We start from the raw sequence: 22,809 nt of genomic DNA, 5'->3' as shown, positions 1-22,809 counted from the left end.
GGTCGATGAACAAATGAAGCAATAATAACGCAAATAATAACGCAATAACAACGCAATAACGCTGGCTGAACCGGTGCGCCGTGCAGGAGGGGGGCCACACAAAGGCCACCTATTTATTATATTAATTTTTATTTTACTCGTTTGTCGTCAGGACATTGGCGTGATCGCCTGATTGCAGTCGCCTGTGTCCCGGTACCGGGCCGCGGCTCCGGTCCCGGTCCACCGCTCCCATTCATACATCCGCCCCTGACGCTTCAGCGGACACCTGTCGTACCAGCGACCAAGATCCTTTGCGTGTCCAATATGGAGGAACTGGCGGTGGAGGTCCGTGGCTCCTACGGGGCTTATTACAAGGTAAATCCCCACTTATCAATCATTCGATGCGCAGGATGGCCCGTTATGGGACGCAAAGCTTGAAATGGAACCTAGTTGTGGTCTCCGAAGCCGCGATCCGCCTGCTTCTAAACGCCTCCTGCGCTCGCCTTTCGCCCATGCTAGCGAAGCTAGCGGCAGCCACCGCTAAGCTAACGTCGCTAAATAGTCCTCGCCAACCGTTAATTTTCGGATTTTGTTGCGGTTTGGCGGCATATGTTGACTGGAACAAACGCACCCCCTCCACGATTGCTTATATTTCCAGCCGAGGGTGGTCGTTAATTGGTATTAACGGCGTCTATTTGCAGCATCCGCGAGCTAAAAGTTAGCTTACTTGCTAGTTTCCTTTCTGTTGACGTCAAAAGTTGTAGCTCAAGTAAAATGTGGTTTTAACGACATGTTGCAGCCGCGTCTATGGCCTTCACTCGTTCGTTGCTTCTGTGACGTCTTTAAAAAGAGATCGCTCGATTTTTCTACGTGGATTATGAAAAGCATGTGCGAGTTGAGACACCGGGGAATCTGAACCTGTTCTCCAGCTCTCGGTTGTTCTTTGTGTGTGTGACCCAGCTGTTCTTGTCAATTCTCCCCAGCTGGCATGTCAGCAGTCGTGGTCACTGATATCAGAGACATGCAGCTATTTCTGGACTGGTCTCACCACCTTTCTCCCCCCCCCCGTCTCCGTCTATTTACTCTCATTTCCTCTTCCACGTTGACTTCTTGTCCACAGGATATTTGACGTTTGCCCAGACGTTAATTACAATAACTACTAATTACAAAACTGCTCTGGTTTGCCTTCTTTTTTTACATCAAGTTTTTGGGATACTGCAGAATCTCTGGTGGCATCTTTGCAGGGTTTCAGGGTTTTATTTTAGCTATTCCTGTAAGTCTAGACTTTACGCCGCTTCACGTCTCCTCTTTGTAACAGAAACTTTCTTCAATTGATGCTCACGTCTCCTTATAAGTTGTTTCAGCCGCCGCGCTGCGTTGGAAGGTGGTGTTTGATTCTTATTTTTGTCCGTCCACTCCAGGGCTTTGTAAAAGACATCCATAATGACTCTGTCACCATTGCCTTTGAGAACAAGTGAGTATTCCCTCTGATGCCGAGCTGCCTGAATGAGGCAGATTCAAACAACCGTAAGGACGTTCTGGGAATTTGCTGAGATTCTTTTGCCTCCAGGTGGCAGCCAGATCGCCAGGTGCCCTTCGGCGATGTCAGGTTGCCTCCACCCTCTGATGAAAAGAAAGATATCGGAGAGGGCGACGAAGTGGAGGTGAGTATGTTATGAGCCCTCCCCCCCAATTTGCAAACTGATCAGTGCTTGTCAGAGCTTGATTTTCCTCGTTTTTCAAGATCTTCTCCAGATCCAATGACCAGGAAGCTTACGGATGGTGGATGGGAAAGGTCCGCATGATGAAGGGAGACGTACGTGTTGTTCAGAATCCCCCCCGCCAAATTCCGTTACTCGCCTCATTTGTCGTAATTGAACCGCACGCTTTCTCTCTCTTCAGTTCTACGTGATAGAATATGCAGCTTGGAATGCCTCTTACAACGAGATAGTGACGTTCGAGCGCCTGCGTCCAGTCAACCCTAACAAGCCCATCACCAAGGACTCCTTCTTCAAGTGCACGGTCTCCATTCCTCAGGATCTGCAGGAAGCGTACGCACAGCTTTACATTTCTCCTCTAACACGTATATATAAAGGTGTTTTCTTTGGAGGCGCAGGGGGTTCAATTACAACCCTCTCTGCCTGAACTGTAGGTGCCAGAATGAGAACGCACACAAGGACTTTAAGAAAGCTGTGGGCGCCATCCACGTGTCCTATTCTCCTGAGACCAGTGAACTTGTGATTGTGGTAAGTGTCTCTGATGCTGAGTCAGTTGTTGACAGGGGAGCGGCCCAGTCTGCTGTATATTCACCACTGGATTCTTCTTAAAGTCCACCAGCGACACCACGGTGAAGCGCGTGTCTTTGCTCAGCGACATGCACCTGCGTAACATCAGGACCAAGCTGCTGCTGATGTCCCGCAACCACGAAGCAACGAAGCATCTGGAGGTGAGTTTCCCTCTCCTGCACGGATCCACTGTGGCGTTTCACATGCGCTGGGAGCAACAGGCTGTCAAAATTACAATTATCTGCACTTTGACATTTAAGAAAACGTGGATCACATGTTGATTCTTTGTAAACAGTTTCAATTCTATTCTTAAATGAGCTGCGATTGAGTCAAATGTTGATGTTCTGTGTGCGCAGAGCTCCAGGCAGTTGGTGTCGTCTTTCCAGGAAGAGTTTGTAGTGAGACCAGATCTGATGGGCTTGGCCATCGGCAGCCATGGCAGCAACATCCAGCAGGCTCGGAAGGTCTCGGGTGTCACCGCCATTGAGCTGAACGAGGAAACGGGCACCTTTAAGATTTACGGACAGGTAGGGTGTTTCCGGGAGGGATGGAGCAGAAAGAACGCCCAGAAGGAGGATCGCGGGCGTGTTTAAGCTCACGGACTCTCATTGTTTTCGCCGCAGGAGCACTTTGACCGTCATTTTGTGACGCTAAATTACTTTCAAATGCTGTTTCTTTGTTGAACGAGCCCCTGCGGTCGTCTTTGCTCATGTGTTCGAAGCATTCATAGACGTCCGTCTGTGTCTTCCAGACGGCAGAGGCGGTGAAAAAGGCTCGGAGCTTCCTGGAGTTTGTGGAGGACTCTGTCCAGGTTCCTAGGAACCTTGTTGGTATGTAGCCACAGTCTCAGAAGGGAGGAAAAAGCGCTTCTGTTCACGAACACTCGGCTGTCATGCTAATTCTCTCTTCTTGTTTTCTTCTCTCTCTGCAGGTAAAGTGATCGGCAAGAACGGCAAAGTCATCCAGGAAATTGTGGACAAATCTGGAGTGGTGAGAGTCAGGATAGAGGGGGATAACGACACGAAGCAGCCCCGGCAGGAAGTGAGGCTAATAATGCTGCAGCTCGGCTGCTGATGATGGAGCTGAGGTTTACAGTCTGCTATAATAGTCGCTGTTGCGTCTTTGTGATCTGTTGACACAGGGAATGGTCCCGTTCACCTTTGTTGGCACCAAGGAGAGCATTGACAACGTCCAGGCCCTGCTGGACTACCACATCTCTTACCTCAACGTAAGTCTGCCCTCTGTCTGTCACACCAACGCTTGTTCGACGCCTACAGATGCATCTGCTCTGCATATTCAATTAGAATTTACCTGATTTTCATTATATTATTACGTACTCTGAGTTATATAAAGTCACATGGTTACTATTATCTAATCAATGACCATCGGGAAACGTGCAGTTTCGCATTCTCCCACTCTGATTTAAGATTCTCTGTGTGATATTTACTGGTGCGACTGGGTTGGTGAGCTGGAGATGGAACCTGAAGAATGTGGGACTTTATTTTGACAGTCATTAGATTCAACCAACCAACTGTGACGACACTAAATATGACGACGCACGGCAACAAAACTGCGTCCCCAAACGGTTCCCATAGAGGATAGGATAAGGATAAAAGACTTTATTGATCCCACATCGGAGAAATTGCACGTTACAGCGGTAGCCCGTGGTGTACAATACAGAAAAGTACTAAAAGGAAAAATAAAAATAAGACTCTTATGATCAACTCGGAAGATAAAGTTGCATTTTGGTCCTGATCCAAACTCACTGGCGAAGGAAACGTGACTGTCCAGATTGCAGCTTACATCTATTTTCACCCTCTAAAATGCTGCTAAATTATTAAGCGGCCCTACCAACCAATATTCAGTTTCCAAACGATAGCCGGAAGTGTTTATCAGCCCTCACTTTGCATACGTGAGGGTTGCGCAGTAGAACCGAGGGGACGTCTGTTGACTGTCCTGTTGGCAGAGGCACAGAATCACTCGTGTGAAGTCAATCAAATGTTGACTTTGCATGGAGGTGTGTGCAGTGCACGTGGCGTGTTTGTTTTGCTGCGTGTAGGACGTAGTGGAGCGTCTCGCGGATGTTCAGTGGGTAGAGGAAGAGCGGAGATCCCCGGGGAAGTGCCCCGGCAGGGCTCCGAGTAACCACGACGACTCGCTGGCTGTGATGAGGATGGACGCTGATGACACTCATGGAAACGTGCTCTGCATTTTCCTGTTGCCTCGTTCTCTGCAGGAGGTGGAGCAACTTCGTCTGGAAAGGCTTCAGATCGACGAGCAGCTACGCCAGCTCACTCAGGGTCACCGACCAGTCGACAGGGAGAGGGGGGAGAGGGAGGAGAGGGGGGAGAGGGGGGAACGAGAGGGCTACAACACAGACGGCAGTGCCAACGCCTCTTCATCCTCTTTACACGTCAGCCGCACCTACAACGGGCGCGGCCGTGGGCGCAGAGGCCACAACACCGGCTATGGTGGGCACCTTTAGAAACATCTCACGTGTTACGCAAGAGTTCACTCAGCTGTCCTGACTCCCCCCTTTGTGCTCTCAGGTACAAACTTTGATCAAACAAACGCGTCTGAGACGGATTCTGAGCGTCGGGATGAGCTGAGCGACTGGTCCCTGGCTGGAGAAGACCAGGACGGGTGAGCTCCGATCCTACCGTGTCTATTATTTCATGCTCCATGGGCACTTTGGCCTGGATATCAGCTCAGGAATGTGCTACAGAAGCAGCATGTGTGGGCTTTCTTAGTAGGAGCTGGCTTATGGGACCCTTAATTAGGCTGTTTATCATAAAAACACAACAACATTAACGAGTTAAACAAGTTTGTGTCCAGAGATGGTGTCTCGCATTCAGTGTGTGTTGTCAGTCTGTGGGCTGGTTCAAACTTGCTGCTTGACCCCAGGGACAGGGAGAGAGACCAACGCCCACAGAGAGACGGTCGCAGGAGGCCCGGACCCGGCAGGGGACGAGGGACGGGCCGGGGCGGGCGGGGAAGAGGCGGAGGACGAGGAGGATACAGCAACAGCTTTGGTAATGATCGGAGAGTTGTGTGAGAACAGTCCTGTACTCTGGTTTCAATCTCCACTCCCAATTCTGCAGCAGGACCTCGGAACAGCGAGGATAACCGCGCTTACGCGTCCCTGGAAACCAACACGGAGACAGACCAGACCGCCGACACCGACGCCAGCGAGTCCAACCTGTCGGCAAACCGGCGCAGGAGATCGCGACGGCGCCGAACGGACAACGACGCCACGCTGATCGACGGCGAGTCTGACAACGCCTCAGTGAGTGAAAATGGAATAGGTAAGGAGCGAGTCTCTTCACGTCCAACCTTTTAGGGTTTCGTTGTTTCGCACGAGAGCTTTGTTGTCGGAATACGCAAGCGGAATTTCAGACACCTGGTTTGCAGATGGGTACAAAAAAAACTCTGTAGACAGGAAATCACTGTTTTTGACGACCAAACTTCCTTAGATGAAGGTGAAGGTAAACCTCAGCGTCGTAACCGTAGTCGACGCCGACGCATCCGCCCGCCTGAGGAGAGGCAGCCAGGTAACCCCTCCCCCCTCCTCCCCCCTCCCCTCATCCTCAGCTTGGCCTGACGTGACCGAGCCCGTTGTGTGTGTGTGCGCCCCAACAACCTCGTTATTAACATAATAAGCTCATAATTGGATGCGGTGTGTTTGACTGACAGGTCAGTGGCGGCGGTGACCACTGCGGTTTGGTGTGGTGTGCAGAAATCAGCACTTTCTGTATATTCGTGTCATGTGACAGGCATGAAGTCTGTACTAACAGCTGAGGTACCGTTTGGGTTCGAGCATCCTGTAACTCCAGCGCTGGTTTATTTGCTGTGTGTTGTGAGCACGACCTTTAACATTTGTTACAACACTATTGCTGAGTAATAGTGTGCCAAAAAGCTGACGCAAAGGAGTCTGAAAGACCTGGAACGTTGCTTATCGGGTCCAGAATTGTGGCTTCTGTTTCAAGAAAATGTGATGATTTATTTGTATTTTGTGTGTTTGTATTTTTCTTTTAAATCGCACAGTGACTGTGGCTGATTACATATCCAGGGCTGAATCTCAGAGCAGGCAGATCACAAAGGATGGCAAGAAAAACAAGGACGTGGTCAGTACTTAGGGGGCACTCACACTAGGCTGTCCGGACCCTGGCCGAGCACGAAACTCTTTGGCAAGGTCGTCCTGGGATGTCCACGTGTGTAACTGTTGAGCCCACATTAGCGGCTGTATTCAGATGGACAATGACGCAGAGGTCACGTTGAAATTTGTGCAGCGGCAAATAGAAAATGACTAAGAAGCCAAAGCGGGCTTATTGTAACGTCTTATAAATAAGGGGGCGGCTCCTTTTTGCTGGTGATGCGTTCGGATGTAATGTTGTGTCTGAGAGGCTCTTGTTGGGACAGACGCACGGTGGGGAAACGTTTGGAGTCGTCGTGCTTTGACAATATACGGGCAACTGGGCCTGGTGTGAGTGCCCCTTTAGTTGTCCGTGGATGTTATGTATTTTTAATAAAGTTAGTTTAAATACAATAGAAGGTGACATCCCGATAATCAGGGTTTTTTTCATCTGATTCTCGCTCAGGGTCCCGTCGATACCATCACTGAACACAGCCCGACGTCTGTCCCAGCAAGCACCAACGGTTCCGACGACAAGGGGAGCAACGGCGCCGGAGCTTCCACAGAGAGACCCCCAAACGTCTCCCACCAGGGGGACTCGGGCGCGCAACCTGTTGTTAACGGACTCTCGTAGTCAGACCTAAACAAAGGAAACAGTTTCACATATTGTAAATTCTTTGGCTGCACTAGATCTCCAGGGCAACCGTCAAACACTGAATACGAAATCACCCTTTTTTCTTCTGTTAAAGTATTTGCAACATGCTTCACTGTCCAAGATTTACTGCTCTGAATCATGACCCCCTCCCCCTCTCTTTACATCCACGTTCTCTCTCCTTTTAACTGCAGTTTTTTTAAAAAACAATAGTTCTTCCTGTATGAGCTTGCCAAAGATAGCCAACACTCGTCAACAGATGTGTGTCGGGCTCAGCCCCCTCTCTGGAGCTGAAAGGTCTGACAGCAGAACACGACTCCAGCCCATCCTGTGGTATGAATGCAGCAGTTCTTTGCTTATTAGTCAAATATATATCTTAGCAGGGTTTTAGAAAAAGTCTGCCTTTAACAGGGCGGGCCGATGCTTCCACAAACTTTTACACAATGCTTCAATGCATCTAAACTACTTTGTAAAATAATATTCTGCATGAGCAGTACCACAGTGCAGATAGGAAACCCCGAGTATGTTCAACATTAATGTGATCAGCTGTTGTGCCTTGTAGATTCAACATGTCGTTGCCTGGCTCTGCACACCGTCTGAAGTCTTTTCACTTATTTCTGTGTTATTTGGGGACCATCGTCTACCATAGATGCACCACATGAGTTGTCTCCTTGGACTACATGTTTGGACTACATGTACCACAATGGCACCCACTGGCACTGAAATACCCTGAAAGGATTTCACTGTTTTAAATATCAGTTGTGTTTATTTAATTTTGTGTTTGCTTGCAGGAAAATTAGTCCAGTTATCCTTTAAATATATATGTTGAGAGGTTTGACATTAGATGCTTTGTTGTTTTTTTTTTTCCAATATGCAACCACTTCAGTCATAGACCTTATTACAGCACATCTGGAAATCTTTTTTTTTTTTTTTTTGCACTGAAACATTTTTGTTAAACTGATTGTAGTTGAGTCTGGAAACTGGCCTGTTGCTGGTAATTGCTGGACAGACATGTAGCCATCAGTGCTGGGTTTCCTGGAAACATCTCAATTTCATCGCAGTTGTGTCATTTCTTAATTTCCCCTCATCAGTTAATATCAATATTGCAAAAAGTCCCGTTTGAGCATTAACACTTAAAAATGCTGTTGATGTTTCTGGCAAACCGAGCCCAGGTGACAAGCTGTCATTTTTCGTGGTTCTTTCAGGCTGGCTGAAAAACTGGTCATGACTGTTTGGAGGAAGGAGATTTATCTGGTTTATTTATTTAAAAAATGTACAGTATTAAAAAATAAAAACAGAAGAAACACTTTTGACACTAAAACATCATGGCGATGGTTTCTTTAAAGACAAATTTGGACTACTGAGAGTTGTAACATCTCAAGTGCTTTGTTGGGTCAACTTTTTCTTTTTTAAGGATTGTTTGGTTGGTTGATGTGCAATATGTTTTGTATGCCAGTAGTTCTTAAATAAACTTGATCTTCTGTGTAGATCTAAAACATCTGTCTGAGTCAAAGTTCTGTTTGTGATGGTGTCAAATGGAGGTGTTTTCCCCCAGACTAAAATCTTTCCAATTAACATTTTCCCCAAATGAAATTCCACCTGAAGTCTTTATTGGAGCGACTCAAATCTCATTAAAAAAAAACTGAAAACAGTCAATGCACGACGGTGGAAATCATCAGCACAGTCACATTTAATATTTATTACCAGCTTCTCCATTTTCTATTTCTTTGATTGACTGTCCATCAGATCTTTAGCCTCGTTTATCTTAGCAGCGATGTACGGAGATCCTCCTGTGACACACACACACACACACACACACACACACACACACACAAGATCAATTACACACTTGCAGAATCAACAGTTACTGGGCACCATAGTATAGGTCATTTTCTGGACTAAGGTGGTCAAAATGGTTAAACTCAGAATACTTCTTATTTGTGGTTTTTGGTTTTAATAAAATCCATGTCGAACAAATGCACCTCTGGACTGGAATAACAGTTTGGGGTATATTCATTTCACAGCAGGTACAGAATATTTCACCCTTTCGGACTCTACTCTCAATATCAGATGTCCCGTTAAGACGCTGAACTAGTCGGTATATTTATGTGTGAGGTTACTGAACCTGTACCTCTGTCTGGATGGTTCAGGACCATCAGTTTTCTGTGGGCTTCTCTGATCTTATTCTTGTTGGCTGTGGGACTGAAACACAGGACAGTTAGTGGCTGGACTGCCAGTCCAGTAAGATAACCAGAACCAAGACCTCTGGTCTGGGAAATGATGCTGACATACCTGACGCCTAAAATAAGGGCAGCTTCCCTCTTATTCATCTTTGGATCAAATCCTCCTCTATAGTAGCCACTCCCAAAAGCCTGCAGAGCACATTCAGGTATCAGTTCCCTGCAACGCATCGCTTTACTGATCAGTGATACCACAATACTTGTTCGTACCGTCTTAGGGAAGCTCTGAATGGCTTGTTTCACCTGAGGCTCCATCTGCTTCATGGCCTGCATGGCAAAGCGTCCTGTTGGGTTCAAAAAGGCACACATGTATATGGATGCGTTCATGTCGATTAACTCCAAATCAAAGAGGAGAGATTTACCAGCAAACCCAGCTGCTGCCAGCCCCAGTCCCACCACCACCATTGAGCTGGCCTGACAGACACATGGAGGAGCAACATGAGGACACACAAAGTCGCAGCCTTTACTGGAGCCGGCCAATATTATCGATACACACACACACCCTGACGACAAGGAATAGCACGATACTAAACAATTACAATCGGGTTAAAAGGGTTAGCAACTGCTGATTTAAAGGACAGCAGTATGACGTAAGTAGAGCTAATGCTAGCTTAGCCATTTTAAATGAATCGCCGCTGAACTACTGGATAATTAACTGTTTTATTATTTGCCTTCCTGAAATATTCAATGAAATCTACAAACCATGTCTGCGTGCTGTGTCCCGTTTTATGGAGAAGCAAAGAAGCTCACAACCTCAACTTCTGACCTCTCATGTTTTCTTCTCTGCTGCGTTTGCGGCACTGCCAGAAATGACATCGAAGTGTCGTAAAATGCCGTAAACGTCAGTCGGCCCTGGGCTCCGAGACACTGGAGCTGATAAGTGTGTGAAAATGCAACTAACAGTAACACATCTCAGTAAAGTATCGTTTCGTATTTGCCTTAAATGTGTTTGTAAATGACCAGTTTACTGGGCTCAATACAGTGTCGTGCGCAGTTGATATATTATAAACTGTGCCCGCACGTATTCACATTTGAATGCAACACGCACCATCAGAGTCTGACTTTTAACGATTCAGGGAAGTTATGTTTTTAGTGGTCACCTAGTAAAAGTACCCTTTGTATAGCGTGATTATGTGAACTATGTCGCCTCACAGGGTGAGGAGCCCAAAGTCTCTTTCTAAGGTCTGGATAGATGATATCTCATGCAAATATGCAAATTTCCCCATTGTGGGATGACAAAAGGAACATGGATGTAGACCAATAACCAATAACTGAAGCACAAATATCGACAATGACCACAGCATGCACTTTGCTAGCATTAGCTCTTAAAACATGGTTATTACCAACTTTACTCAGCCAGTCAATTGTTACTGATATTTTGTTATAAGTTTTTGGCAACAGTGCCAGAAACGTGTTAAACTCGACAGCAGTAACGCTTGAGTATCGGAGCATCCCCGGGGTGCTGCCCCCTGGCGGCGAACGCATCCCTGGAACAGAGTTGCACAGGTCGACCGTGCAACTGGTTCACGGTCACGCTTCTGGTTTTCCTCAAGAGCGCCACCTTGTGGCCGCATTGTTGTTCAGAATGGCAGAAAATGTCACAAGTAACTCCATCCCAAATAACTTTTTCTACATAAGGATATTTCATTTTAGCAGGGAAGTGAAATACTTGTTTTAACGTTTCTCCTCCAGGTCTTAGACGTACAAAAATCCACAAATGCTCTGTGTTTCAACTTTACAGTATTTCCAATTAATCCACACATTTAACGACATTATAGACCACAAAAAATCCAACGTGGTCACAAGTGGAGTGATCAGGTTTTCCAAATGTTATACTGTATGCACAAGTCATTCTGATCTGAAGGACAATCTATCCAACATTAACATATTAACATATCCAACATTCAAATATGCAGCGATAGACAGTGTGGCTGGTGTGTTACCAGGCGCGTCCGTCATCGCTCCTTTACTAACAGGTGGCGACAGTCCAACAATGGTAAATAAATGCATGAAAACCCAGTTAAAGCAGGAAGTGACAACATGTTTTACCAGAGTGGGAGTTGTTACAAGGCTCTTGAAGAAAGAGGAAGACAAAAAATAACATCAGATCTGAACTTTACCTGGACATACGCGGGACATTTATGTCCTTGTACAATGTGCTCATGTGTGTTAGCAACACATGTCTGAGCACGTCAGTGTAACCTGGGAATCACCTAAGAATCAATCAAATTTCATTAAAAGAGCCTTCAGAATGCAAAATCAGTGAATTCAGTGTTCAGTTCAAGTTCTTCTAACCTTTTTCTGAATAAAATAATAGACACGTGCATCATGTTGACCACGATGTTGGAGAAATGATCATGTGCACTTGACGAGAGGATAATGAGGTTTATTGGCGAGTCAATCTGCAATTAAAAGCCTGAGCAATAGATATGCTAATGTAACACAGGACAGTTAAATCCACTCATTTCCTGTTTTTAAACCTGACACGATTCTGCATTTGTAACAATTAGACGGTTCATGGTTTTAGTTTCTAGACAACATTACAGCAATGTTTCAGCCAAGTCAGTTAACCAACCTAAACCGGTAAACTAAACTAGTACACGTCACAGAATCCTGGAATTTCAAAGCATTAACAACAAAACAAAATCAAACTGTATATACATGATTATTTAGCGTTTGTGAAATTCATTGGAAGCCGCAGCAGTAACGAAGGAGATGTGTTCTTAATTACTAGTGGTATTTATACCTGCGGTGCGTTCAAGGTCTCAGGGGAAAAACACCTGCTGGCCTTGAAGCACTCGTCTGCGCTCTACTTTAAAGCCGCAGACTGAAAACTATATTTGAATCGTTCATATTTGAATTGCAAAACTTGAATAATTGGACTAAAAGAATGAATTTGAATCACACAATTTGTATTTGTGTTGTTTAATTTGAATCATTCAATTGCAAAAAACAATCTGAAGAGTCAAATTTGAAACTATTAGCTGGGACGTCCAATAAGAGCAAAACCGAATTCAAGAGTATGAAATTTAATTTGATTGATCAGAAACTATTTTTAAACCTCACTGAAACTTCAACTCCTTCTATACCTCTATACATCTCAAGGAAGAGCAAATAAGCACGTAATATCGTGGTCAGGTGTTCCCGCCACCATCAAACAGATGAAGAAGTGCTTGACCCGTAGACCCAGAAAATAGATGCTATCAATTCAAGTAGCATCTCTTTGGGACACTTTGTATTTTCATTGATTATTGATATCAGAATGGGAGAAACAAACTAACCCTCACAGCATTTCCGTCTTTCCCTGAGACCTTGAACACACCCAAATTTTAAATAATGCTGACACAAACACCCCTCCATCATCTGCCTTTTTAAAGTTGTCGAGCCTTTTCACTGAGGATCTCAAGTATCATATAACCTTTTTATGTCTTAAACTCTGGAAGTCTCTTTCAAAGTTAAAACTTTATCACTGGACCAAGAAAACCTTGTTTTATGTTAAACGTGTGATAAAATGCTCCCTAGCCCATGTAATTGTTACAGTCCTACACAGGTGGGGAGAGTCACTGATGCTTCAGCCGCCTGGTTTGTGCTGCTTCGGGGCAACGTTGGCCACCTCCACATACACAGCAGCCACTTTGGATTCGAGTCGACTGGAGTCTTCGGTTAGCGAACAGCAAACTGCACAACCCATCGCTTGTATTGGAAGCACAATGAGACTGAGCAAGAAGAACAACACACCAGTCGTTCCATTTTTCCCGTGGCTCAAATGGGCCGACAGACTGTATCTTCCCCTCCAGGACCGCCTGAGACCAGCCGCCTGCACGGCGTGCAGACTGTCAGGAACCGTCTCAGGGATTCCCCGTTTTGACCGTACGGGGCAGATGGCCGACTGCGGCTGGTGGATCTAGTGGCCGGTGGCGGGGTTACGGTCGACGTCCACAGGTGCCTTTTATTGACACCATGAAGAGCTGGCGAGGCTCCTGTGCATCACCTCCCAGCAGGCCTGTCACAGGCTGATGCGGCAGCTGCGCGTTGCAGAGGTGCTCTCGGTCAAACGTGGAGGCTCCCTGGCTCGGGAAAACCACTCGTTACAGCCCCAAAGACGCCGCCACCATCTGCAGCCTGTCTTTCAGGAACAATTTAAACCGGCGCTGCGTCTCTCCCGTTGGACCGAAACACCACAGCAGCTAACACAAAGGCACAGAGAAGGGACTAATTATTGCCCGGATAATTTGCATAATTACAATGTTTTTCCGATGCGAGCGCAGTATAAAAATTGTAAATTGTTGTGGACCTGCTGTCTCCTCTCAGCAGAAGTCATATGTGAATAGAAAGAGCCTGTTCTCCTCTGGCCATGCAGCCAGGCTCATGCAAGAGTTCCCAATCAGCGAGCCTCACAGCTCATTCAAAGGGATTTAAAAAGCCAACTGTGTGGAGAAATGAGAGTTTTTGCCCCCCAAATCATATGGAATGACAGTGCTGGTTGCATATGGGGAGAGCCAGTGGCAGGCACAAAAGCCCACAGGAAGCAGCTATTTCTGTGTGTTTTATTAACCCAACCAAGCAATTTAATTCTTTTGTTCAGGGGAGTTCTACTTCATTGATTAACAAAAGCGGGGATATAATTTTTTCAGCCCCTTTTGAAAAGCCTGAAATGTCAAGCCTTTTAAAGGAGATTATTCTGCCTGTGTGCAATGAATAGAGCCCAGAGTAACCTTTTGTCTACAATTAAATATTCCAGCATAAATATAAAAGAAAATCAGAGATGGGGAAGATTGAGTCAGGAGAGATTGGAGAGGTAGATCCTCTGCCCGATAGTGGCAACAGCCTGGCTCTAATTAGATATGCCAAGCGGGCTGCGAGCAGTCACTCTCCACAGCACGCCGAGAGAGGAGGCAGCCTGAGGAGGACAGAGGAAACCTATCGGCTCATCTGCCTGTCCAGCGCCTTCCTCTGGGCATCCGAAAGGTATTTCAGGAGACTCTGTTTTGTTTTCCGCACTTGTTTGTTTTCCTGACGTGTTTGCCGCCCGCGTGAAGGCGTCTGAAGGCAATGCCTTCTGGGATCCGCATAAACAGGGAGACGGGCGGGTCTTCAGAAAAGTTGGGACTGTTTATGATTCCGGGGAGTGATTAGGGATAACAATGCGGTTCTTCAGGGACGGAGGCTGCCGGGAGGAGATGAGGAGATGGGGGTTCACGCAGAGCTGCGTGTGAGCTGCATTCGGATGCGAGCGGAGGCTGCTTGTGGGAGCGGTTTTCTGAAGATAAAACTTTGGTCCAGAGTTTTCCCGACTCCTCGTGGAGGAGATGTTTGTGGGCGACGGTGTGACGAGGCTGCTTCTACTCTGATCTGCTGCGTTAGCCTGATGTAGCTGCTGTGACCTCTGCAGGGAATGAATTGATGTATTGTCACCGATAACTTTAGGAGACAGGTGTGACGCTCCTGTTGTCCTGCTTTTGTGTCGTCTTACTTCAGACCGGATCGCTTTTTAAACACTCCACAGTTGCCAACTTTACCAGATGTTGTACACAGCTGCTCTATTCTGCAGGCAGCTTTCACTGTTTCCAAATAAAGCCATAGAATCAATTTAAGGGTTTTATTAATATCATTTTCGATTCAGTCACAATTTAATAGGGGTCAATTTAGCAATTCCTGGTTTGGTCCAACCTTGAGGAGGTCAATGATGCTAACATCAATTATTTTAAAGTGTAGAAACAAGAAACTACTACAGGGGTGACATCAGGAAAGTTGACAGCAGGGTTGATAATCAAAGATAATTGATTAACGGTTCAAATAAAGTCCAACAGAAACAGACGCGGAAAAAAAGGGAACATCAGGAAAAAAGCAGAAGTAAACTAGATGCTATTTAGTCGTGGTTTAGGTGGGAACAAGAGCAACGTCTACAAGAATGATCAAGAAAACCTCTGTTATTAATGCCAACATTAAAATGAGTTTGTGTGGTTTCTCAGTTCAGCTTCCTGGAAATGACTTTTTCCTGATTTTAATGGAAAACAAGTGCCGAACATCCAAGTACTAAACATCTAAAAACACAAGCAGTTACCAATAGTTAAGGTCCAGTAATTACTGGTCACCTGGCCAGGCTGTGCTCCGCCCTGGTCCAGGGTCAGCTGGTGTAGCTTCCAGCCAGACCCTTCCTGCCCAGGTTTAAAGGAGCTCTAACTGCATCTGTGACACACACATTATTTAGCTACACCAGCTCTTTCTGACGTTTAAGTGACCTCAGAAGATTTTTAGTGAGTGAGTGCAGAAAATTCCACCACTTGAGATTCCGGTTCAAGCCTAAAACAGTGACGCTGGCTGATCTGTAGCCAGGTGACGGTGCTGCTGGTGGGGTTGCTACCTGAGATGCTACAGACTCAGGCTTAAAAGGAAACATTTCATTCCGATATTCTGTCTGAATGAATCCAAATCTGTCAGGAACTCAACTCAGCCACCATGTTTTCTGCTCATTTAACCCCAAACTGTAACGACTCAAGCCCCTGTCCATCATAAATGGAGACTTTCAACCCGATCCTGGGATCCCACAACCGACAACTCGTTTTAACCTCATTCTGCACCTTCACTCCATCTTAATTCTCATCTAAACCCTCAAGCTAATGCTAATCCTTCAGGCTCTCAGGAGGCAGCAGCATCAAAACAGCCTCGCTGTGACAGTTTTCCATCATATGTGACAATGCGTCAGCAGACACACACGCATGTAAATGTGAGTTCACCTCCGCTCCAACAGCCTCTTCCTGCTCCTGAAGGTTTTATCAGAGCTGATTGAAGGAGACAGCAGCAATGAGTGAAGGTCACCAGGTCACCAGCTGGTTATGGTGCCTAAACTGAGGCAGCTCTGCCTGCTGATCAAGCCTGATGAAACCAGAACTGTTACTCATTATTGCAAAAATTTAGTGAACATGTGATCATACATTAAATAACATAAATAGAATGAACCATTTAAAAGTAAAACAAGTTATTTTCCAGCAGTAAAGTGGATTTTTTTATGGTTCCGACTACCTCTATAAAGGCCCGGGCAAGCAAAATGTACCAGTTATGTTCAATGTAACTGATTTTTCATTAGAATGTGTGTTTTAAAAAAAAACAAAAAACATTTCCAGACGTGGAACAAGAGAAGCGTGCAGGCAGACAGGTGGGCTGCGTGTCAGACAGACAGCCGCCCTTTTACAGACAGATGTTTAAATCTGGAATAATGCTGATTTTAGACTTTTACTGCTAGCCTGGCAGAAGGGAAACAAGAATTTTCAATCAAACAGCTCTCCCACCATATCCAGATTTGACTCCAGCAGCATAAAGCTTCCCACATAATCCTTTTATCAAGCCTCCGATGGAATATTCTTGCTGCAAATACCAGAGAGAGAAATATTATTAAGGTCATTTCTATCGCTGGTTTATTTTCTATTTTAAAAAAAATCATTGCTGCTTTCCAGTTTTATCTTCAGACAATAATTAATTCAGGTTTGAGGATGGAGAACGAACTGCTGATCATACACCTTCTCCTGACCACGGAGGGAGTCTGTTCCCTCGCCAGAAATAAAGGAATAATCTTTAAAAAAAAGAATAATCATCAATGGGAATGTAGTTTCTGGATGTGACGCACCTGTCTGGCAGGTTGACGGGAGGATGTAAGTGGGTCAGGTGGTGCTGGTGGCCAGGACTGCTCATATCTCTGGGAGATAAGGAAGCTGGGTGAGCTGTCCTGCAGCCCTGTCAGCACTTTACAGCGTTTAACTCCATTTCCTCCCTCTGCGTGAAGGTGTAGGTCCTCGTGGAAGCCTGTGATTGAACAGGCTCAATTCACAGTTCAAGTTAAACAAACATGTATTATGGGATGAAGATACCTGCTGGGATTAGCACACCAGTAGCTGCAAACCATTAGTCTGATGGCTCTCAGCCTAAATGATGCAACGTGTCCTCTGAAGTCAAAAATGTCCTCACTCTGCTAGTAAAAATTCACAAGGCAATAGAAGAACACACACGGCAGAGAAAATAGAGCCAGTTTCTGCCTGCTGAGGGCTTCTGGGTAGTTGGACAGCTTGGGCTCTGTGATGGCTCTGTGTTTATCTCAGTAATGGGATGGCACCAAACTAACTGACTCTGATTGGGTAAGTGGATCCAAGAATGAAGTCACCTCTGATCCTCGGTGCCTCCGACCCCGAGTGACCCTGCCAGGTCTCACACACCACTTCACGTTACGCGTGACGCTGTGACCATCTGATAATGGTGTAACAAGTCAAGTGGGTGTGAGTATCAGTGAGGAAGCAAGCACTGCCCTGAAGGCGTGCGTGCGCGCGCGTGCACGTGTGTAGACATACAATTATCCTCCGAGAAAAACAAGTGCTGAGTGAGTGGTCTATTGTGGAAATGGGATTACAGCCTTTGAGAGACCAGAACACTCTGTGTTGGCTGGTGTTCAGTCAGAGCGGTGTTATTTCAGCCCGCTGTGTGTGTGTGTGTGTGTGTGTGTGTGTGTGTGTGTGTCTGCTCCATACTGAATCGGGCCATGTGAAGCCAAACTGGAATTTGTGACCTGTTGGTTGAGGTTAGGGCAGCACAGGGAATATTAGCTTGATCCTGACATGGAATAGAAGACAAACACTGACAGGTGTGACCCGACATACGCAGGTGACCCAGAGCCTCCTCGGACATAAACAGTGTCCATGCAGAGGTGTATCACACTCTAGTCATGTCTCATTATTCCCCAACTGAATCAGCGATTCGGTTATCCTGGCATGGCTTCTATTGATGAATAAGCCCACGTGCACGCGCACACATGCCGGAGAGACACCTTAAGTTTGTTTTGATTCAGCTGCGAGACCCAGAGAGTTGCAGAGACAAGTGTGTGTGTGTGTGTGGTGTGTGTGTGTGTGTGTGTGGGGGGGGGGGGTGAAAAAGGAGGGAAAAAGGGAAGGCAGGCTTTTATTTTGCCGAGTTCCTCGTGTCACTTGTGTGAAACAGCAGCCAAACCAATAATTTTGTCAAGTTCTTTTTTTAGCGGCGCGGCTGAAGCGTCTCTGGATTGCCGCGCGTATAAAGGCAGCCCGTCTGAAGCCATTCACGGCGCTGAATGAACGCGCCATCTGTGGGGCTTTCTTATTTCCTCTTCTCTTTTCTTCTCCTCCTTTTTCAAGCCTTGTAATCAAATTTGAGCAAAATCAAATGGCGGGAGGATACAGAGGGAGCAATGGGGGGGAGGGAGGTTTCAATGAAAGTACCTTTTGTTGGTCTGAAACGAGCAAGTAATTTACAAAATGCCCTCCCTTTGTACAGGGGGCTAAAGGAAGAAAGAAATCAGTAGCTTTTAGAAGCTAGGCCTTGTGCTGCGACGGGCAAGATAATGAAAGCCGTCTTGTGTTTGTGGGCTAGAGAGCATCTCAAAGGCAGGCCGGGCCCCGGCTCAGGGTTAGAGCTGCTGCTGAAAAAACTACGAAGGGAAAAAAAAAAGAGAAAGAAACAACACGCTCCTCTGTGCATGTGCGTGTATGTGTGTTTGGCAAAGAGCGGCAAAACAGGACGGCTAGTCTTGGCAGAGGCACTCTGAGGCTCAGGCGCGGTGGTGGAGGCTGAGGAGAGACGATGGAACGACTCCACCGCCGCCTTACCTGACGTCCCCGCGGAGGCAGGAGGGCCCCGTCGGCCCCGGCAGGTACCACCACCGGTGGGGGTGGGGGTGGGGGTGGGGGTGGGGGGGAGAGGTGCAGAGGAGGAGAGCCGTCCCTGCAGGAACCACTGGGGATGAATTACAGATCAGGATTTTCTTCCTCCGCGTGTGGAGCACCTGGGCGCTGGAGCCTTTACCTGCTGGCGTCCTCTGGATTATTACCTGGGCGACACCTGAGCAGAGCGGCATCCAGGAGTAATGCAGGTCAGGACAGCAGCGGAGGTACGAGCGCCATTCCCGTAATTGTAATGATCTGCTTTTTAAACTGTGGTCACCTGACATGCAGTCGTCATCATCACCATCATCATCACCATCATCATCATCACCTGGCACAGCTGCGGCCTGAATCAATCACACCTGGCATCAAATGGAAATATTTAAATGAGTTTTGGTTTGAAGGACCGAAAAGTTCCTGATGTTTCAGCTCTTGCTGGTTGGTGAGTTATGATAATTGTTGTTTTCTATCCTTCTGTCCTTGTCAAACGTTTCATTTCAAGCAGATTATGCGGTTTAACGCTTCTAAAAATGAGTTTTTATTGATTTGAATCTGAAATTTCCTTGAAACTATTTTTTTGGCCACATCCTCATAAAACATTGCTGATGCTAAATCCCAGTTTAATGGCAAAGGTTATAACTAAATAATAAAAATAAACCCTTTTATGCACACTTCTTTAAATCAGACTTAATTCACCGAGTGACAATGATTTATTCAGGTTATTTAGAAACTTGTTTTGAGTTCTGAAACTCCTTCGGACACAGGTGGGAGTGTAGAGAAGGTAGTTACTGGCCGACTTTGGCTGTTCGGGGAGCAGCGTCCAGATCAGGATCATTTTGGATCGTCGTGGCGATGGCGTGAATCTTCAACATATTTGATTTGTGTTTGATCCAGGAAAGACGAAAAATCACGACAATATAAAGATTTTAAGATATTATATGATAAATGGGCAGCGGCACAGAGGCACGTGAAATCTAAGTATAAGCATGATAGCTAGCTGGTTCTGCTACTGGCCTGAGCTCAGGTGGAGAAAACACCACGTTGATCATCCTCAGTGACGTCAGAAGGTGATGGAAAAGCACCAAATCCGCCAATATTCCCACCCACAATGTTTGCCAAGGGTTACTTATTTAACCTGCAGCTGTGTTCAGGCGCCGTGTCAATAAAGTTTTCACACTTTTCACACTCCAGCTCCCTTTCGCGGAGCAACAGGGGAAAAGTGAACTCCGCTGGAATGAGCTGATTTCTCTGTGGGCAGACTGAAATGTCAGAATTAGCACTGGAACAAAACGGCTGGCGGCGATCCAACCGGAGCGGAAAGGCTAATGAGCTGTCGGACCGCTGCCACACGCGGTGACAGACAGCTGCAGACGTGTGGAGGCTTCCAGCCAGCCCAACCCACCCTCCAGCACCTATGGGACCCTTGTGTTACCCCACCTGAAGTTTGTTCGAGCTAGTTTGCCGGAAGACGTTGACACATTATACAACTATTGATCATTTCTCTCCAGATCACAGATCAGTGAACTGAACTGAAACAGCTACGGCTGCAGCCCAGACGGCATTCAAACACAACACAAACACAAACAAATGCGTTAAAATACAACACCCACAAGCACTCGCAGCATCAACGGGAACATTTTCAGCCGTTTCATTTTGTCTCAAGGGCAACACATTATTTGGAATTTCATTCCGAGTGCATCTTCTCTATTAAATCTCACAGGCCATTAATCTTTGCTAGTTTAGCAAAGTGCTGCAACCCCACAACCCCCCCGAGGACCTTCTAATAACCGTCCATGGAGCGTTACTGGCGAGAGGGGCCACCGTCGCTCAGGATTGATTGTCGGGTCTCATCACAAATTGCAGCTCATTGAGCAGGAGAGGCTTGTGATCTGTGCGCGCGTGCGAGTGTGTGTCTTTTTAGGCGCACACACCTGTCAGCGAGGCGCACTACGGTTAGCCAAGCATAGGCCGTCATTAGCAGCAGCAGTCAGTCATTAAGCCCGTCATCTCCCATCTCTCAGCTGACCCAGAATCTGTATTTAACCTATGAACTCCCATGATTCCACTGTCATTACACGTGGCTGTGAAAGCAATGGATGGATCTCTGTGCTTCTGTAGAACAGACAGAATCCACTTATTCTTCAGGAGTGAATGACTATGTATAGATGAATGGATGGTGCATTATGGGCTTGCAGGCACAACATGATCCGGATCTCCAATCTGCAGCAGTTCAACCAGAAACTGGATCCTTAAATTCAGATTAAAAGCCCACAGCAGGTGGGGGAAAAGTCAAAGATTTACAGATGCAAAAGCTGCAGCACAAATCTTAATGACTCATTAGTTGTCCTCCATCCACCAATACAAAAATGAATAAATGCTTGAATAATCCTCACAAAACACAACAGGAGGTTAATGTTGATGTACATGTGGCGTCTACTGCACGTGGAAGCACAGAGGGTGGCACAAATGTGCAGCTTGGAAAGTCCTCCAAGGCAAACGTTTGTGATTTTGGCCTCTAAATACATTAAACTGGAACTATTGTGAACTTCACTTAGAGAATAATCGACTTATTAAGAACAGTTATTCAGAACACCCTAAATTACACAAAGCAGGAGACCCGCAATATACAAAACTAGTCATCAATAATCAGATAGATGTCAGTTTTAGTTCTAATGAATGTAGTCAACAGATTATTAAGTTTTTATTCCAATTTAACCTATTTGGACTCACCGTCTCCTCTCAATGCAACTGAGGAGAAAAGTCGTCCATTCAAAGTTGAAAAGTGTCCAGACAACAACCCCGGGAACCGAGAAATGACTTCAGATCACTTAATCATTGTAGCACCCAAATAAAATGATCGAATAATCACCTTTTCCTGCTCGGCTCTTACCTGTAAAACGCTTCCACGCCTCCATTTCAGCGGTAGGTGGTAATTAGCTACCGTACCGTCTGTGGCTTTCCAACAAACAACGCTGCTCTTAAGGTTATTTCACCCCTGAATTGACCTGGCTGTCAGCTTAAAAAAACAAATTGTGTGTTTTCTTTCTTTTATCTTATCTTTTTCATTTCACATTTTCTGATACAACAAAATGTTTGATTGTTGACTGAGCCGGCATGACTCAAAGACCCGCCCTACTCAGCTTGTGATTGGCCAGACGGCCCCTCTCTTGTTTCTGATTGGTTGATCTGTAGACCGGAAACTTGACGGACCGCCTCCTTCTCTGGGTGCTGCATTCAAAAACGCAGTTCTGGGAAATTTTAAAATTAACTCAAAAATAAAGGTCACATTAGTTATAAAAGCCCAATACGGTTTAATGGTTTACCAAACCCCTCCTGAAGCAAAAATAGGAGTACAAAAATAAAGAGCTAACTAGTTACTTAAATAACAATGTTTTTTATAATGCATTAAAATCCATCTATTTACCAACCAATGGATCAAATAGTATAATAAATAAATAGAATGATCATCTGGGGTAAAGTACAAATGTGAATAAACATAGTTTCAGTGTATGTTAAAGCTTTTTGCTAAATTGGGATCCAGATATTTCTTTGGACAGGGAGTGACGCTACGAACAGAGGAGGAATCTCCGGAAGAGAAATGAAGGAAGTGTCTTTGGGGACAAAAAGATCTTTGAGTATGATCTCTTATCACTCCCTCCACAATGGATTCGTGCCCTGATGTTTCCATATTTATAGGTGGAAATGAAGGTAAAAGATAGTGTTGAGAAACAACAATATAAAACACAGTTGTTGTAGTACAAAGACAAAAAAGGGACCAAAATCCATTTATTTTCCCTTTTTCCTTCAATAGTAGCTTCTGCGTTTATTCGGATGATCATAT

At 45.8% G+C, this 22,809-nt stretch overlaps 2 protein-coding genes and 1 long non-coding RNA gene across 11 annotated transcripts; 1 reads left to right on the top strand and 2 right to left on the bottom strand.

Moving 5' to 3' along the window:
* The first annotated feature begins 212 nt into the window (after positions 1 to 212).
* Positions 213 to 8,548, top strand: fxr1 (FMR1 autosomal homolog 1). 6 transcript variants are annotated; one of them, XM_057037098.1, is made up of 18 exons: positions 213 to 354; positions 1,401 to 1,453; positions 1,550 to 1,643; positions 1,724 to 1,795; positions 1,882 to 2,030; positions 2,132 to 2,225; positions 2,309 to 2,425; positions 2,621 to 2,791; positions 3,016 to 3,094; positions 3,196 to 3,305; positions 3,397 to 3,492; positions 4,501 to 4,735; positions 4,814 to 4,907; positions 5,169 to 5,296; positions 5,366 to 5,569; positions 5,738 to 5,815; positions 6,309 to 6,388; positions 6,863 to 8,548. In XM_057037098.1, exons 1-18 carry the CDS (start codon positions 304 to 306, stop codon positions 7,028 to 7,030), a joined length of 2,073 nt encoding a protein of 690 aa, XP_056893078.1. In that variant the 5' UTR covers positions 213 to 303; the 3' UTR covers positions 7,031 to 8,548. The 6 variants fall into 6 exon arrangements, with proteins under 6 accessions (XP_056893078.1, XP_056893080.1, XP_056893079.1 ...); XM_057037100.1 differs by having other exon boundaries at positions 214 to 354; positions 3,406 to 3,492; XM_057037099.1 differs by having other exon boundaries at positions 214 to 354; positions 3,400 to 3,492.
* Positions 8,549 to 8,732: 184 nt separating this feature from the next.
* Positions 8,733 to 10,142, bottom strand: dnajc19 (DnaJ (Hsp40) homolog, subfamily C, member 19). 3 transcript variants are annotated; one of them, XM_057037107.1, is made up of 6 exons: positions 9,991 to 10,132; positions 9,651 to 9,702; positions 9,499 to 9,572; positions 9,341 to 9,420; positions 9,180 to 9,250; positions 8,733 to 8,838 (listed from the first exon to the last, which is right to left on the bottom strand). In XM_057037107.1, exons 1-6 carry the CDS (start codon positions 9,991 to 9,993, stop codon positions 8,768 to 8,770), a joined length of 351 nt encoding a protein of 116 aa, XP_056893087.1. In that variant the 5' UTR covers positions 9,994 to 10,132; the 3' UTR covers positions 8,733 to 8,767. The 3 variants fall into 3 exon arrangements, with proteins under 3 accessions (XP_056893087.1, XP_056893086.1, XP_056893088.1); XM_057037106.1 differs by having other exon boundaries at positions 9,180 to 9,420; positions 9,991 to 10,142; XM_057037108.1 differs by lacking the exon at positions 9,651 to 9,702 and having other exon boundaries at positions 9,991 to 10,090.
* A 6,520-nt stretch (positions 10,143 to 16,662) lies between these two features.
* On the bottom strand, positions 16,663 to 22,536 carry LOC130528126 (uncharacterized). 2 transcript variants are annotated; one of them, XR_008951217.1, is made up of 4 exons: positions 21,859 to 22,536; positions 19,249 to 19,330; positions 16,913 to 19,146; positions 16,663 to 16,828 (listed from the first exon to the last, which is right to left on the bottom strand). It is a non-coding gene; the product is annotated as an uncharacterized LOC130528126 (long non-coding RNA). The 2 variants fall into 2 exon arrangements; XR_008951218.1 differs by lacking the exon at positions 21,859 to 22,536 and adding an exon at positions 21,699 to 21,837.
* Between the last annotated feature and the right edge of the window lie 273 nt (positions 22,537 to 22,809).

Source organism: Takifugu flavidus, chromosome 7 (assembly GCF_003711565.1).
Source record: "Takifugu flavidus isolate HTHZ2018 chromosome 7, ASM371156v2, whole genome shotgun sequence".
Lineage (NCBI taxonomy): Eukaryota > Metazoa > Chordata > Actinopteri > Tetraodontiformes > Tetraodontidae > Takifugu > Takifugu flavidus.
This window is presented reverse-complemented; position numbering and strand designations above follow the sequence as displayed.